This window comes from Equus quagga, unplaced genomic scaffold (genome assembly GCF_021613505.1).
Source record: "Equus quagga isolate Etosha38 unplaced genomic scaffold, UCLA_HA_Equagga_1.0 153_RagTag, whole genome shotgun sequence".
NCBI classification, from domain to species: Eukaryota; Metazoa; Chordata; class Mammalia; order Perissodactyla; family Equidae; genus Equus; species Equus quagga.
The window spans coordinates 4,096,148-4,114,710 of NW_025796915.1; the positions used below are offsets into that span (position 1 = coordinate 4,096,148).

Sequence of the window (18,563 nt, forward strand, 5' to 3'; positions counted from 1 at the left end):
ATTCCCCACAACTTATGAAGGGCCACAAACTCAAATGCCAATAGCTGACAAGCAGGTAACACAAATTAGTGAAAGGCACCATTTGTTTATTATAACACTCAGAAATATTTTCACTTCACCAGGAGATGTGCTAGCTCCTGTTTTTCCCAAAACTCAAGGCATCTTCCTCCTAATTTGCATTTTCCCAAATTGGTAAGAAATATGCATGTAACAAAGGTATAAAACTCTGCTAAATGTGACTGGTATCATTAGGATACATGCAAATGCCATTAAGCTTCCAGTCTTAGGGAAACATATCAAACTGGAAAGTAAAGGCCCCATTTAAAGGGCTACTAATCAATTCCAGGTGATTCCTGCCAAGCAGAAGTGCAGAAAATGAAGTTTCTATTCTTCGAAAAGAAGCTAAAAATCTGGATTGCGTTGGGCAATTTTCTGATTCTTAAAGTTTGAGACAATTTTTTTGTCTAATTGTGTGCAGGGTAAGTAAAACACAACTGCATGTTGGGTTTTGCCAACAGTCTCTAGTTTTCAACTATTGCCTAGAGAGACATTAGACAATCCAACTCTTCTCTGAATAAGTCATGTACTCTCATATCACTCTACCTTTGTGTTCACGCTACTCCTTTTGCCCTGAATGTTTTTCCTACCACTTTTAGTCCTCAAAGTTCATCTCAACTGTTACCTCCACTGTGAAATATGCCTAATTAATCCCTATCTCTGGATATCTTGCATATAATTCTAACACTGATCACACACTGTTATCCATTTATCTAGCTCCCAAGTTAGATGGTGATTTCCATGAGATAGAAACCTTATTCTCAATACACAGCATATATCACATACTTACTCATGTGAACATAATCTTCCCTTCACTTCCCCAACCTACCAGGCAGATCCATGTGGTTCCCAAGGGCCAAGGCACACCCAGCAAAACTCTGCTTTACAGTTCTGGTTACGACAGACCATGTGATTACAACCGCCATCCTTTTCAATTGTGACATGGCATTTGGGACATTCCTATGAAGAGAAACTATAAAGTTGGTGTCAATGCTACACTAGGTTGTATGACTACCACTGAGGAAAAGCAAGTTCTAGATTTGGTTTATTTTTGAATACCACATTTACTGTGATTAATACATGCAGAGCACTTGGAACAGTGTCAAACACTTAATAACTACTATTAAAAATGAGCTGTAATTCACATGGACAAAGAGAATAGATTAGTGGTTACCAGGGGAAAGGGAGTGGGGGATGGGCACAAAGGGTGAAGTGGTGCACCTATAATATGACTGACAAATAATAATGTACAACTGAAATTTCACAAGGTTGTAAAATATCATAACCTCAATAAAAAAATAAATTAAAAATTTTTTAAAAAAACAGCTGTTATCATTATAATTGGCTTTTAAGATGTACAACAATTCAAGAATTTGTTTTAGTGGGGTTGGGGGATAAAAATACTTAAGTACATGTACTAATAATAGTTTCATGGGAGGTAAGACATTTTATTCATGTAAATATAATATACTCTCTAAGAAATAATTATTGAGTACTTCCTGTATCCCACACACTGTTTTCAGTGTTTTATATGCATTAACTCATAATCCTTATACTGGTGCTATTCCTATTTCCACTTGTCAGATGAATAAACTAAGGGAGAGAAAAATAACAAAGAAACTAGTCCAAGGTCACACAGGTAGCAAATGGTACAGTAAGGATTCAAATCCAAGCGATTTGGCCTTAAGAGTCAAACAAGCAGGACTGGTAAATTCTTTTTGTGATTACTGGATTTCTCAACTTTCTTCCGCTAAATTTTCTCATTTTAAATTCTTCTCATTGCAGTCCATTTACAACTGCGCTACATGGATCATATTTTTTTCCCAAGTCTAGCATTTTCTTGGTTGCTAGCAAACCAAAGTTATTACCTTGCAGGACTACCGTTTTTGTCTTTCAAAAAATCTAGAAAACCAAACTCATTATTATTTTTTTTAAAGATTTTATTCTTTCCTTTTTCTCCCCAAAGCCCCCTGGTACATAGTTGTATATTCTTCGTTGTGGGTCCTTCTAGTTGTGGCATGTGGGACGCTGCCTCAGTGTGGCTTGATGAGCAGTGCCATGTCCGCGCCCAGGATTCGAACCAACGAAACACTGGGCCGCCTGCAGCGGAGGGCGCAAACTTAACCACTCGGCCACGGTGCCAGCCCCCCAAACTCATTATTTTTAAGGAAACTATAAATAAGGTGTAAAGCTTGTATTTTTGCTGTATTTGTGTTTGATGTAACTCCCACGAATCACCCATTATCTTATTTGTACAATTTGATCATTGCGAAACAGACTACACTGCCCATAAACTATGGTAATTTTAAACAGCTCAATAAGGCAATTTTAATTATAAATCTTATATCAAATTTTTTAAATCACTCACATAAGAAATTTTACTTTTTTTCCCCAAAGAAGCAAATTCTAGACCTAAAATATCTGTTTCATTCTACATTTCTTGGTTATAATTAACCAAACAGTATTAAGCTCTCAATATAGTAAGATACCAGTGACAATCTGCAAAACTGTTAAAGGAGCTAATAACATTCATAAAGCTTCTGAAACCTCTCAAGAAAAAAATTCTTCAGTTTCATCTCAAAACTACCAAGTAGATAAATTTGTTACCACAAATTGCCTTTCTTCCTTAATAATCTACCTTAATAATTCTAAGCAAATTCAAACACGTCAAGTCTATGCTCCCTATTTTAAACACCCTGGGGTTTTAGAGTGCAGGGGGATTTCTCTGGGTGCAGAAAGAGGGCTACAGTTTAAATCAAACTACTTAGTGAAAATAGAACTGCCCTATCCTAAACTGTAGTTTTACAGAGCATATTTAAGGATTGTGGGACTTACATGAACACACCTGGTGGGGAAATCTTCAATTTTCAACAAGGAATGCTTGGCCAGGAAATTTTTTTAAATAACAAAAGTAATCACTTCCTGACATTACAGTAAGGTTTCTTGAGTGACATGAGTTATGTTTATCTTGATGATTTTAGAGAGCACAAAAATATTCATTTCAATCATAACATTCCTCAAAGATGTGGGCATTTGTTCTATGTGACAGAACTCACTGTTTCATTATGTTTTAATCTTTTTGGGTAGAGCAGGGTACTAAGGCATAAAATTGTGTGTTGGCCTTCATTGTTTAAGAACTCCTTATTTTTGTCATCATCCTGTGACTGAGTCATCAATGGAACAGTGCAAAGCTATAACTAACACTGGTCAAACAACTCAGTATTATTTGGAGCATCATCTTCACATGTAAAAGACAATACTAAAAATGAACAGCCCATGAATTACCCCATCATTCATCAACCAAGTCACTTCCTATATGAATAGGATATAAGACGGAATTAAATAAAGATTGGATATTTATATAATTTTCTATTAAGAGACTGGCTGAGTTACACAGTCAGGATTCAAATGCTTGCTTATTACTTAGTGACAGAAAAGAAAGGTGCTCAAGATTACTGTATTTGTAAGACACCTAGAGTTAAAGAAGTGGTTCACAGTCATAAAGAGACTGAATTTTGAAACTAGTATCATCAAAAAAAAAACCTCCCAAAACCAAGAGATACCCATATTACCCTAAAACTTCTATTTCTCAGGAGTCAAGTCTCTTAACAAATCATATTTTAGAAGTTTAACATGTTAAACTTGTTAAGCCCAGTTCGTTACATAAAAATAGTTACTCAGTTACTTAAATACTGCTCTAAAGAATGACTCCTTAAAACCCTGGAGATTTTTAAAGACAGAAATGTAAATTAGCCTAATAAAACCAAGATAGGTAGAGTAAACCCTACAATACATCTGTATATTAAAAAACAGCCAAGAACAATCTGAAAAGGCATTATCAAACCACAGGGTAGAAAAACTAACAGCTTTTTCTTCTATAGGAAATTAATGCTTTTTTCCAACAGAAGAAAACTTCTAAAGCAGAGTACTATGCATACTGCAGTGTAATACTCAACAAAATAAACTCAAAATGAAAATAAAGGAAATTTATTAATAAGCAATCATTTTGGGGGAAAAAAGCCTTAATTGAGAAAAAGGTAAAACGAGCCTTAACTAGGTAAACTTAATGCTGATGCATCTATCCTTATCAGTTTCATTACGAAGAGTCTACTGAGGGAAAATACCAACCTTTGTGTTGGCTGCAATCCAATTAGAGGTTTCACTGTCATCATCACACTTTTTAATCCACTTCTTCAACCACTGTTTGAAAACAACAACTGTTAGGGTACAACAAAAAACTTAAGAAAAAGGACAGCAAATTACTTCAACATTTAAATAGAGTAAAGCTTAAATGTAAAAGCCAAAGGACAAGATTAGCATTGGATTTACTTCCTTTTAAACCAGGGAAATCCAGTAATTCTCATATCCAGTAACACAAAATCAATCAAAGGAGGGCTTTCTTTGGCTAAACCTGAGTGGGAAACCTACAGCTTGATGGGAAGCCCAGGTCCAAGGTGTGTCTTTCCCCTTAGCTATTACAAAGCCTGCCAAAGGAGGTACCATAACCATCCGTGTCCTAATAATCAGGAGCTGACTTATTCCTAAGGAATGCTCTCTGAATACTTGCAATGATCCTGTGCAAAATCAAATCTATCTCCCAATGGATAAATAACAAAATTGTGGGGTATGGTTTTCAGTCATCAAGTCTTAGAAGTGCTCTACTATACATTATTTAAAAATGAAAATGCCAGACGAACTCACCTTACATTTAACAGGATCATGCCAATTTTCTCCACAGTTAAAGCTGTTAAGCAAGACAAGAGTTAAAAGAATTAAGTCCTACCTACTGTAAGTAAGTAAACAAACAAACCATTTCATGCTTTATAGTTCCTCAGTACATTCACCGGTTTCTAGTGTGGCAAATACAAAGGCAGGAACCACGTCTACTTTAGTCTACAGTAAATTATTTAGAATTTAGTATTAGGATCAGCATGTATTGGGTGTGTGTGTGAGAAATGAAGAATGACTATAAGTATGAAGACATGCTATGATGACAATTTCATAGTAAATAACTATCTAAACAGCTACCAAACTGTTAAGACAAAAAAATCAATTGAGCCAGATCTGTATTTTTCTGACAGTTTTTAATACGTATAGTTGCTTGCTGCAATCATTCTCTAATTGAAACCAAACTGAAATCATTTTCACTAATTTGAACTTAAATTTCAACCAATGCTTCATCAGCATATATTAAATCTTTTACTTAACACCTCAAATGAAGAGTGAAAGTCTGACTTTGTAGGGTAATTATATAATTTAGTACTAATACAGTAAGCAATATGCAGGAAGCAAACACATCTTTGCATGATTGTATCAAACAAGGTATTAAAGAGCGTGACTAAATATTCTCTAAGAATATATTAACTGCTAACGCCTTTCTGTTTCCCAGGCACCTGGTATATACAACATTTGTTTAAAAAGTATAAATTAAGAAAACACACAAATGCTTATGAAAATATAACCATGGGATGGCTGATTAATTAGCTAATCAAGTCAGGATAATGGTTACTTCTAGAAGAGAAGATGGGGAATGGGATGAAGACGGGAACCAAGAGGCTTCAAATGTCTCTGTCATGTTTTATTTCTTAATAAGAACAAACAAAATCCTGATTTTGATTAAGCTGGGTTGTAGCTACGTAAATATTCATTGCTGTTATTCTCTATACTTTAGTTTGTATTCAAAATAGTTCATACAAAAAGTATATTTGAAAGTTGGTATGGAATCAGACTCCAGCCCCTGTCTACAGGGTAAACTGAAACAATACATATTTAACTTTCACCAAAATAGTATGTATTTTACACATATTTAATCTCTGAGTTTATCTGCTCTTTTGGGAAATATCTAGTATTAATGATGTGTAAGTCTAATTCTACCTGTTCGGAGAAAAAAAGAATGGTACGGAATACCAATAAAATATCTATTTGCTAGCTCAAGGGGCCCTTCACTTGACTGGCCTCTTATTCCTAAGACATCCACAAAGGAATGGAAGACCATTTTAACGTTCTAATATATAATCCTGGAAATTCCTGTTAAGGCAAATCTAGAATTCAAAGTCTGCTACAGAACTCCAGAACCCAGGTTTACCAAGAAAGCTGGGACCAGAGAAGCCAGAAAAAATCCCTTAGTTAAAAAGCACACCTAATCAACCAGGTTTTATCTTTCCAAATTTATTTGCACATTTTCCTTCTAGGAGTAAGATAAAACTTTCAGAGCAAAGGAAATTTTTTTTAAGTGAATTTTTTTTTTTTAAGATTGGCACCTGAGCTAACAACTGTTGCCAATCTTTTTTTTTTTTCCTTCTCCCCAAAGTCCCCCAGCACATAGTTGTATATTCTAGTTGTGAGAGTGCCTCTGGTTATATGCTATGTGGGATGCTACCTCAGCATGGCCTGATGAGCAGTGCCATGTCTGCACCCAGGATCCAAACCAGCAAAAGCCTGGGCCACCGAAGCAGAGTGTGCGAACTTAACCACTTGGCCACAGGGCCAGCCCTGGGAAATTTTTAAAAAAATGTTAACTGTGTTTATTATTTCCTAAGAGATAACTTGAAAACAGAGCAAGAGCCAACAAAGGAACCAAACATAATTTGACAAATTAAGCAGTTAATCAGAAATGAGAGAACTAAATTCTTCTTGTCTCCTATCTGTAAGGTTGCTCCCATATAAATTCTAGTGGAGCACAAAAGAAAAAGTGACTATAGCTGCACTTTTCTTCTCATAAGAAAATATATCCAAAAGTTAGAGCAACAAGGAAAGAGGAAAAATTATTTAAGAAGCAACATTTTAATCTAATTCTTATTTAAAAGAAATATACACTATTTTTGGGGGCCGACCCTGTGGCCGAGTGGTTAAGTTCATGCGCTCTGCTTCAGTGGCCCAGGGTTTCACCAGTTCAAATCCTGGGCGTGGACACGACACCACTCATCAAGCCATGCTGAGGCAGCATCCCACGTGCCACAAGAAGAAGGAACCACAACTAAAAATACACAACTATGTACTGGGGGGGCTTTGGGGAGAAAAAGGAAAAATAAAATCTTTGAAAAAGAAATATATGCTATTTTAAATCAATATCACCCATCTCCCCACCTGAGGTAAAAATTTTTTCTACTATTTTACTACTAAGAATAAAGAAAAGCTATGAACATTATTCTAATTTAGGAAATCACTTGCTTACCAAAACTGGCGCCCACACTTGCAGCGAACAGGTTTAGCATCAGGATATTGGACTTTAACAACATGGTGGCAATCGGGGGCAGGACACCACTTTAACAGTCGATTGCACTGAAACACAAGTTAAAAAAAATAAAAAATAACAGCAAATTAAGTCATGATGCAAGATTTCCTAGCATACCAAGCAGTTATTTACATTGCTTCCCTAGATCAAGGGGCAAAGGGCAGGTGGTGACACAAGCACATAAAAACCTGCCACCAATACTTATAGAAATGCTTTTGGATGTACCGTTTTTTCAAGATTATAGATCCCTTGAAGACTTGGTTTCATAGACTATATGAACCACCTCTTGTTCTGGCTTCAAAATCCCACCGAGAAACTTCAAAATAATTACCCATTATGTGATCACTAATAATCATCAATTTATTTATGGTTTATTTTAAGTCAATTTTCAAAGATACAAGAAAATAAGATATGTTCCTAACTCAGGGAAAGTGTTTACATGCTCCAGAATAGTTTGAAACAAGCTAAAGGATATACATGTAATTTCTAGCTTTGACCACAAAAACCTCTGCTAAGAACAAAAACAAGCTCCTAAATCACAGTAAAGATTGCATTTTAGATTCTTCAAAACCTTTGAAGAAGTTCAAAATAACTTTCGAAGTATTTTTATGATGGAACAAAACATGGCTCAAGTAATACTCTGCACCAGAATTCAAGTTTATTGACCATTTCAAAAAATATGCTATTCCTGAAACATACTGTTTTCCAAAAGATCCGATCTTCAGTTTCATCTCTAATAAAAATAAAAATTACTTTCTAGAACTAAAATGCCATGTTAACCTGATGCTCTTACACAGGGTCTGGGAAACTTCTGCAAAGAGCCAGAGAGTAAAGATTTTTGGCTTAGTGGGCCATAATAGCCTCTCTAGCAGCTACTCAACTCTGCCACTGTTGCACAAAAGCATTCATAGAACAAATGGGCATGTTCAAATAAATCTTTATTTACAAAAACAGGCACGCCATAGTTTGCTGACCTCTGTTCTGATGAAAGAGAGACATTTGATAAAAACAAATAACCCTGGGGGCTGGACCTGTGGCTGAGTGATTAAGTTCGTGCGCTCCGCTTTGGCGGCTAGGGTTTCACCGGTTCGAATCCTTGGCGCAGACATGGCACCGCTCGTCAGGCCACGCTGAGGCAGCATCCCACATGCCACAACTAGAAAGACCCACAACTAAAAATACGCAACTATGTACTGGGAGGATTTGGGGAGAAAAAGCAGAAAAAATAAATATAAATAAAAATAAAAATGATCAGCCTAAAAATTTTAAAAAATTTTAAAAAATAACTACAGCATCCTTCATTAACAAAGTTTATTGGTAATGGAAGCTAAAACAAGCAGAGATATAGCAAAGTTAGAGCGCCAAACAACTAAACAGGACATCATTAATAATCAGCTACAACTCTCTCTAGGGAAAAGAGGAATAAAGGAAGAATTCTGTAAAAACAATTTTATCAAAGTTCAAGATCTATAAAAAGACATCTACTTATTGGTTTGTCACATTCCTTTGAGAATAAAGGTGTTTTGGTATGTTTCATAAATAAAGTCCATAACCCAAACGTTATGGCAAAGGTGTTTGTTACTGTCTAGAGTATTTTACATAAGAAAAACTAGTATTTCTATTGATAAACAGAATTCCTTCTATTAAAAGAAGAAAACTTAAGAGAAATATCACTTACCTCTACAAAGCTATTTGTTATTAAATGCTGATACTTTAATTTAACTTTTGAATCTGTGATCAGCCGCCTGAAAGCAATAATAAAAATTATTAGGAAGTTTTCAGCCCAGTGTATTTTCCACATTTATGCACTAAAATTTCAATGCTATAGCTATAAAAACTGCTCTAAATTGAAAATACTAAAATGCACATAGACTATCAACAAATGCAACTGTAGTAATCAAAACAATTTTAAAGTTTCTCTAGTTTTATTTTGTTAAATGTTTTCCTCCATGTTTCTTATACTCTAAATATTCTATTTTTACCCAGTTTGTATTATAGTCTAATGACTTACCAACTATTGCCAAGTGTAGGCCCCTTTCAGAGTCTATGACTCTGATATTTTGCCTTAAGATAGCAATTCTCAGCCACCTTTCCTTAGACTCCCTCCCAAAAATCAGTGTGTGAAACAAGAGATATTTACAGGAATGTTAGGAAATGGATCCAGGTTTTGCTATATATAATTTTGAAGGGCTTCTTCCTCTGAGACCTCTTAGTAATTTACCAGAAATGCTTACTGATTGTAATCTGGCTTCCCTTGTCCACCTAGAATACTCTATAATTCAAAATAATTCCTAGAACTCACCACAGGAGGCCCTGAAAGTGAAAAATCCTGAGGCTTAAGTTTCATTAGTTTATTGGTAAACACTCCTGTGAGTGTGTTATAAGAAAAGAGTGTTAAAGCATAAAAAGAGTAACCACTGACAAAGTCAGTAAGAACTATATCAAACAAGCACATAGTCCAACCGCATTAAAATCTTTTAAGTGAACAAGAAAGTTTTGTACAATCTGGCCTCATCTAATTTTTGAGCTTCTAATCGCACTGCTCTCCTTCCACAAGACCCTACCCTGTCCTGTGCCACTTTCAGTGTACTCCTGTCACACCTGTATTCTTTCTTCAGAGACTTTTGAATAGGGCTACCTCCCTTGGAAAGGAAAGAGAAGAATATCATGGTGGGTCCCTGAGGTGGGACAGCCTAGGTTTAAATACTGGATTCACAAGTTACTAGCTACGAACTGAGGGTAAGTTCTTTGACCTCTTCATTTTTCATCTTACTAAATCTGTAAAATGGACAGCAGGAATAGAGTTATGAGACTAAAACAGTGCCTGGCAAATAGTAAGAACTCAATAAATACTAGATGCTACTACTACTAGTATTATTATTACTTTACTTCACTCAGCTAAAATACACTGTTACTCAAGGAGGCCTTTTCTGACTACTCCCCCACACCAATCTAGATGTAGACCCCCTCTCAGTTCTCATGGCACCTTATACACCCCTCCTTTATGTAATGTGTCATAATTTTAATTAGACGGATATCTATATAATCATTTGTTTAGTATCTGCCTTCCTGCTCCCCTATCCACAACAATAAGCTCCATGAAAGGATCCCTTGTAGAAAGTGTTCAATAAAAATTTTTTGAATGAGTAAACCTCCACATGTCACAGATGCTGAAACTGAGGTTTAAAAACAATTCGTGTATCTGGCAATTCCTCAAAATTTAAACACAGAACTACCATGTGATCCAGCAATTCCACTCCTGGGTATATATACCCAAGAGAATTAAAAACAGTTGTTCAATAAAAAACTTGCAAACCAATGTTCAAACAATAACACAAATGTTTCCATAAAAAGTGGAAATAACCCACATGTCCAAGAACTGATGGAGAAACAAAATATGGAATATCCATATAATGGTATATTATTTAGCTATAAAGAGGAATGAAGTACTGATACATGCTACAACATGAACGAACCTTAAAAACATTAAGTGAAAGAAGCCAGACACAAAAAAATCACATATTGTATGACTCCGTTTAAATGAAATGTACAGAATAGGCAAATGTATATAGACAGAAAACAGGTAAGTAGTTGTCAGGGTCTAGGGGGAGGAGGGAATGGGGAGTGACTGCTTAATGGATATGGGATTTCTGTTAGAGGTGATGAAAATGTTCTGGAATTAGATAATGGTGATGGTTGCACATCATTATCAATATAGTAAAAGTCACTGAATTGTATACTCTAAGATGCCCTGATTCCCAAAAACACCTTACTTCTATTATTGATAAAGCTCATCTGATGTAACAACCTAATGATTTCTTATAGCTGACTCTAACCTAAGCATAACTGACAAGAACAAAGGTCAGCCATAGTTATTAGGCCTTAATTATTAGGCTATAGTTTGTCTGGTCATAAGGAAGAAAAAGAAAGTGATCTCCCATCCTTGAGAATAAGCACTCTCAAGAAGGCAAGTGTCCTCCTGGCTATTAATAACCTAATTCTCTCGATAAAGACCTCCTGTCATCACTTGTGTTGAAAATAGTTATTATATCAACTCTTACAGTGGAAGGCAGCTCTTTATGACGGTAAACAAAAATACTTCTACTGAAAGCCTATTATAAATTCTGAGCACAGTGTCAGATACATTTAATCCTTGAGTTTGGGGATAATTCTCCATTTTTACAAATGAGATAACCGGAGAGCTGTGATTTGAAACCAGATGACTTTAAACACAAGGATTTTTTTTTAGTATGCCAAGTACTAATCCATGCCTTAAGCTTATGTAGTATCTTGAGTAAAACAACAATATTATGCTTCAAATTAGGACTGATAAAATATTTTTCTTTAAAAAGGTTTTTTTCCCTGACATACTAATTACAGACAAGTACAAAGAAGGAAACAAAAATCACCTGTAACTTTATCACTCAAGAGGAATATCCATTGAATATTTTTATGAATCTGGACCTGTTCCTCTTTTTCTGTAAATGTATGATATACAATTTTAAACAGAGAACTTACTACATATAATTTTATATCTAGTTTTTTTCACTAACATTATTATAGGTATTTTCCAATGCATTAAAATAATTCACAAAACTTTTTTAACGGCTGCATCATATTCCATCTTCCCCTACTGTTGGGCATTTAAGTTGTAGGGTTATGACAAGGTGATTAATATCTTTATAATAAATCTTTGCTCAAATTTCTAATCATTAAAAATAAATATAATATTTAATTACTGTCTGAATTCATTCCATCACAATCAAAGGTCCAAATGATCTTGCAGCCATCTCTGGCTCATCTCTTCCTCTTACAGCACATATCTAACTGACTCTACCTTGAAAATACATCCAAAATCCAACCATTTCTCATAACTCCTCTGCTACCCTCCTGGATTGAAGGACCATCATCTCTCACCTGGATTATTGTTACAGTCTCTGAATCTCTCTGCTCCTACTGATGGTCTCTCTTTTCAACACCAGCAGTCAAAGCAACGCTCTCTGACCATGTCACTCCACTGCTCAAAATCCTCTCATGGCTCTATCTTAGAATAAAAGCCAAAGACCTTATAATGGCCTCTAAGGCCCTACACAATCAGCTTCATGCACCCCTCCTACATCCTTCTCTGCCTCCCTTCAATCTTGTAAGTTTACATTTATAGTTCAAAAACATTTTCCAAAGTTTAAATTAATAATAATTCTCAGTAATTTACTCCTTGTCTACAAACTTTCCCTTATTAACTAAAACTTGACAAATCATTTCACTTTGCATTTCAATGAGATTAGGAAATTATTTCAGTACAAACTTGAGTTCCAATCCCTTAAGCATGTATTTTAAAACAGATAATGTTCTGTAGCTTTTGTGCTAAATTTCCTACCTGGAATACTAAAGGAGTGCTTTTCTGTTTGATTGGGCAGAAATGACAGGGGGTATTCAATTTATTCCATCTCGACACATACAACCCTAAAGTCACATGTTATCAAAGGATTCTCCATAAACTCTCTGTGGAGTGCCTTAAAAATAAATACAACCTGGGGGTAATCAAAGAATTCTTATGTAGCAATAATCACAAACAGGAAAAAATGATGAATTAGAGACCATTAAAATGAAAACTTCTGTTCATGAAAAATCACTGACAGAGAAAAGGGAAGCCCCACATTGGGGAACATAGTTGTAATACATTTATCTACCAAAAGACTTATCAGAACATTTAAACAATTCTCACAAAGTAATTAACAAACAGACAAGGTAACAAAATTTTAAGAATGGACGAGTGACTTGAATGGGCACTTCATAAAAAGGGATATCCAAATGGCTAATAGAAAGGTGTTTGACATCATTACCTACCAGGACACTGCAAATTATAACCATGAGATATCCTTATATGCCCACCAGAAAAGATAAAATTTAAAAAGTCTAGCGATGTAAGTGTGGGCAAGGACTAGAGCAGTTGCACATAACTAGGAGGAGTGCAGGTACAACTACTTTGGAAAACCATTTGGCAGTATCTAGTAAAGCTAAAAATCTCACTCCTGAGTATATACCCAAAAGAAATCAGCACATGTCCGCCAAAAAAACACACATATAGGAATATTGTTTGTAGCTTTTTCACAGTAGATAAAACCAAACAAGCCAAAAAATTCCAAATGTCTACTATCAGGAGAATGAAATACTATACAGCAATAACAAAAAACAACAACCAAATAAACCTAAAAACATACAAATGTATTTAACAACATATACATATCTCAAAGACATTATGTTAACTGAAACAGATACATATTTTTTAAAGTTAAAGTGTACTTTACACACTTTACTGAATATATTTTAGCTTAATAAAAAAAGTAAAATAAAAATCAAAACATTGCAAATTGAGCCTGTTATAAATAAATAAGAATGACATTTTTGCACTGTAAAAGATGAGATGCTCTACTGTACTATAACTAATACACATATTAAAGTTTAGTTTGTCTTCGGCCTCAGATGGTACAAACCATGACCTCACTTAAGGGTCTAGGCAGCTTCACAACCCCACTTGTGATTTTTGAGATACTGATAAAATGTAAAAAATAATCATCTGACTTGGATGTTTGGAATATTCTTCTTGGAAGAGCACAGACTTAGAGGACTACGTTTACTTCTCTCTGGATTCATTCAACTAGCCGGTTTTATGTAATATTTATATCATTATAATATTATAAAAGTACTGGTTTACAATTTTGTGAATAAATCTATTGAAAAAACATGAAAGAATCTGTTCCAGAACAGAAAATAACTATAAAGTTGACAATATAAAGTAATTAATATAAATTACAAGTAGAAGAGATAAAGGTAAAGAACAGCGTAGAGTCTCCAGTTTCCTCACCTTACACAGTAAGGACTTAAGATACACTGCTTAAAGTTGACAGAACAGGAAATAACTATTAAAAATAGCATTTAAGTTATATTATCTAATTTAAAACAATCTATTTTTAAAAAGAACATTTCTGCCTTTTTCAGACAAATGGGGACTTAGCCAATAGAAGTATGCATTATCTATAGAAAGGTCCTAAGATTCATTTTTTAAAAATTTTATGTATCAGTTAAAGCTTTTAAAAAGCACTTGGCATAACTTGCTAGAAGTGAGTGGCAATGAGTTCCTGTCATCATCTCTACTTATCTGTTTCAAAAACCCCTATATATGAAAAAGTATGAAAAATCATACTAATTTTTAGATACATCTCATAGAATGCTGAATTAGAACATCACAATTCCAGGTGTGTGCTAACACTATCAATAAGTCAAGATGAGACTAAATAGACTACTTGAAGGTCTTTAAAGACTTAATAGATACAAGTTTACCTTTATCATCCTAAGATTACTACAGAGGCTATATATAGTAAAAGAATTTAGGCCCTAAACAACTACAGAAAAAAACTAATCAACTGCAAGGATGAACAGAAACAGATGAACATTTATTTGGTCTCAAGTGATAAATAATTTAGAGAAATAATTTTCATTAATCTCATAAAAGCATGAAGGACAAATCTTGGGACAAAGAAAAATCTCAAAGTATACTGTTACCTTCCTGACTTTGCAAGTGTAACTATATGAGACCACTGTGTAGGGAAGCCCCACTTAGCCAAACAGCCTTGATGGTTTTCATAGCATAAATCAATCTCTGAAGTTTGCAATGATGACGTATGCTTATGGAAGCAAGGGAGAAAAATGTATTTCCAGTTACTTATTCAAGGATACATGCCTACTGTATATCTGTTGCTAAGAAATAAAGAGTTGAATCCATTGAATCACTACTCTTAACAATTTAAGAGTCTAAGGAAGCACCAAAAGATCAGTGAATAAATACTTTCAGTGTAGTGTTTCCAAGGGTAGAGCCACACATCCTGAACGGAAATAAGCAAAGGATTCACTCAACATAAATAGGATACCTGGGGTCATACAGCTTATAGCCTAAGAAGAATACAGACAAAAATAGAAGCAATTACAAAAGCGTATGGTAACAGAAATATGGGAGAGCTAAGAAGCACATAGGGTGTCTGCCCAAATCAAAATGAAAATCTAAACTGAGGCCTGAAGAATGACTAATAGAATGAGAACTGAAGAGAAAAACAGGAAGAGTATTTCATGTCAGAAAGTCAGGAGACGGCAGAGAAAAAAGTAAACAAAATCAAACCAAATCAAATACAAATAAAATGTATAGTACTTTTAAGAAACGAAGTTCTATGTGGCTACAATAGAGAATGCGAGAAGAGGTAAGGCAAAAGATGAAGCTGCAGAGGTAAGCAATACAGGACAGTGAAAGTCATTTGTGAAGAACAATTGGAAGTTCTGGGTATAAGGGAATCACTTAGAAGCCAATTGCAGATTCCCAGCTAAGAGAAGATGATGGCCTGGATCAGGTTAATGGCAGTAGGAACAGAGAAAAATAGATGGATTTAAGGGTAATTAGGATGTGGAATTGACAGAATTTGGTCAGGATGACTCTGGGAAATGCAGGAGAAAAATCAATTAGGGATATCATCAAGGTTTCTAATTTAGGCAAGTCTTTAAGACCTAGTGGTAACATTCTTTGATACTGAGAAGCAAGAAGAATGAGTGGGTTTGGTGGTGGTAGAGGTGGTAGGAGGCTTGGAGAAGATAAAGCCTGAGGAATATACATATGAAGATGCCTGACACGTAGTGAGATATATCGGTCCCAAGCTCAAAAGAAAGTTCATCTGGAGATATAAATTTGGAAATTTCCAATGTATGCCTAAGGTGAGAGTATAGAGTGAGAAAAAATAGTGGGTTGGATAGAACCCCGAGGAGCAGTGTTTCAGAAAGAGGCAGAAAAAGATGATTTTGCAAAGTCAATTAGAGTAGATGTGGAGCAGGCCCAGAATGGTGGCCTTGGGAGTAGGGGGTTGGGGTGAAGGGGATTTTACTGGAAATGAAAGGGTATGGCAGTGGTTCTCAAACTTAAGTGTACACGAGTACCACACTAGGAGAGTATATTGTTCAGATTGCTGGGCCCCATTCTCAGAGTTTCTGATGCAGTAAGTCTAGAGTTGGGCCTGAGAATATGCATTCTTAAGTAACTAGTTGATGCTGGCTGGAGAACCAAAATTTGAGAACTTCAGGGCTAGGGTACAGAATAGACTATATGTAGGAGCACTGATGACACCCTGGATGACAGTAAGCCTTGGGAGAAAAAAAAAGTGAGGGAGATGTCAGCACTACAAATAATTAAGTGGGAGTGACCAAGAAGTCAAACAGACAAAACACAAAGGACTGTGATACAGCAGGATAACAAACTTCAAAGGATCTATGGATTTTAAACTGAAGTAGACAAACAGTCTGATTACAGCATTTGGGACTGAGGGAGACAATTACTTCACCCCCTGACCATAAGGTATATAGGGGAAAAAAGCTAGCTTCAACTTGAGAGGGTTATAGGGGAATATGTCTTCAGGAAAGAATTGGGTTTGTTTCAATTCAACACCCAAATGAGTTTCATTAGAATTACAACAAGAAATCATTTTTTAATCTACCAAATTGGAAATTAAAAAAATGATAGTACCATGATTGGGAAGGATTCAGTTTCTTTTCATGCTAAGAAAAAAGAATTTTAAGTACATTTCAGTTACTGGACCTTAGGATTAGACATTTAAAAAACATGTTCTATCATTTAATTAACTAACCTTTTAAATTCCAAAAGAAGGGAATTATTTATTTAAGAAAGAAAACAGAAGATATATACCAATAGTACACAACCATACAAGGTGAAAAATAGAAATCCCTCTTCCTATTCCTCAACCCCCCTAACTGACAACACTATTAAAATTCTCTTACGAATATTCTCAGTTTTCTGTGCATGTACCAGGATGCATATCCAAAAAGCTCAAGAAATCCCAAAGAAGATAAACACACAGAGAGCCACATCTGGATATACCATAGTCAAACTGCCTTAAGCCAAAGACACAGCAAATCATGAAAGCCACAAGTAGTGGACAATGATAATTAATAGCTGCCTTATCAGAAACAACGGAGACAAGACAGCAGCAGAATGACATATTTAAAGTGAAGAGATTATTAGATGAAAGGCCAAAGAGCAAAAAAATCTGCAGAAATTGCCAAACTACATTACAAAAAGGTTGCAACAGTTTATACTCCGTATTGTACTATATTCTCACACTCATTAGATATTACCAAATTCTTTAATCCTTACCAATCTGAAATGCAAAAACTTTTTTAAAAAGTTGCAGTATCTAATTTTGATTTACATTTATTCAACTAGACATAGCTAATGTTCATGACCATTTAAAATTTCTTTCACTGTGAACTGCCTGTTCATGTCCTTTCCATAGAATTATCTCCTTTTTAGTGATTTGTAAGAGCCCTAATATTAGCCATATTTGTTTTATGTGTCAGAAATATTTTTCCATTTCCCCTCCAAATAAAATTTCATAAAACAACAGCCTTCTAACTACAACCCACTGCTCAAACTATCCTCTCTATCCACTATCAAATTATCCACTCTAAACTATCCTCCACCATACCACCAAAGTTGTATTTCTAAAATGCAAATCTTATTATCACGGTATTAACAACCTTCTTTGATGAAACTCATTATAAACTATCAAACTCTTTTCAGACTCATCTCTAATCTGCTACTCTGTGTTCTAGCCACCACAAAATACTTAATAGAGAAGTTCATGACCTATGTAAAAAAATACTGGCATCCTTTCTTCAACCAATATGACTCCCTCCACTCCCCCAACCGAGATTTTTACCCCTTTTATCTTACTCCCTAAGTAAAGTCTCCCTAAACTCTTCAGGTGGAATAATTTGCTTCTTTCTAACTGTAATTTTGTACATACCTTTACATATAAAAAAAACTCTGCATTTTAGTTATTTATTATTATGAACATCTTGGGGGAAGGAAATGTATCTTAATTTTTTTGTTCTCCTGTGCTTATGTGCTAATAATAATAATAAGACTCGCAGTAAATGTTTGTGGAATGGATAAAAAGATACAGCAGCCTATACTGATGAAACGTACTGACGAATCTGTATTGATGAAATTGATATATTGATGAAAGAATACACAGAATCAGAAAGTATCAGGGGACAGGATAAAGACACCTGCAAGGATGGTGGTACTTCAAGATGACACATGGCTTATTTTTGCTAGCTTAAAACAATAATTGAAGATTTACTGAAAGAAGGAAACAGTATTAACACAGAGCTGACAACAGTAAATATGTTTAGTAAACTAAAGTAGGTTGATGTT

The 18,563-nt window shown here is 35.0% G+C and overlaps 1 protein-coding gene across 2 annotated transcripts in view; it reads right to left on the minus strand.

Annotated features, from left to right (window-relative positions):
- The window catches only part of LOC124233093 (Bardet-Biedl syndrome 4 protein-like), a 188,414-nt gene that overhangs the window by 89,573 nt on the left and 80,278 nt on the right, over positions 1-18,563 (minus strand). For both annotated transcript variants that reach the window (XM_046650201.1, XM_046650202.1), the window contains 5 exons: positions 8,970-9,036; positions 7,232-7,338; positions 4,759-4,801; positions 4,186-4,257; positions 887-1,017 (listed from right to left, as the gene is read on the minus strand). In XM_046650201.1, coding sequence (XP_046506157.1) covers positions 887-1,017; positions 4,186-4,257; positions 4,759-4,801; positions 7,232-7,338; positions 8,970-9,036 — 420 coding nt within the window. The remainder of the gene's footprint in view (positions 1-886; positions 1,018-4,185; positions 4,258-4,758; positions 4,802-7,231; positions 7,339-8,969; positions 9,037-18,563) is intronic.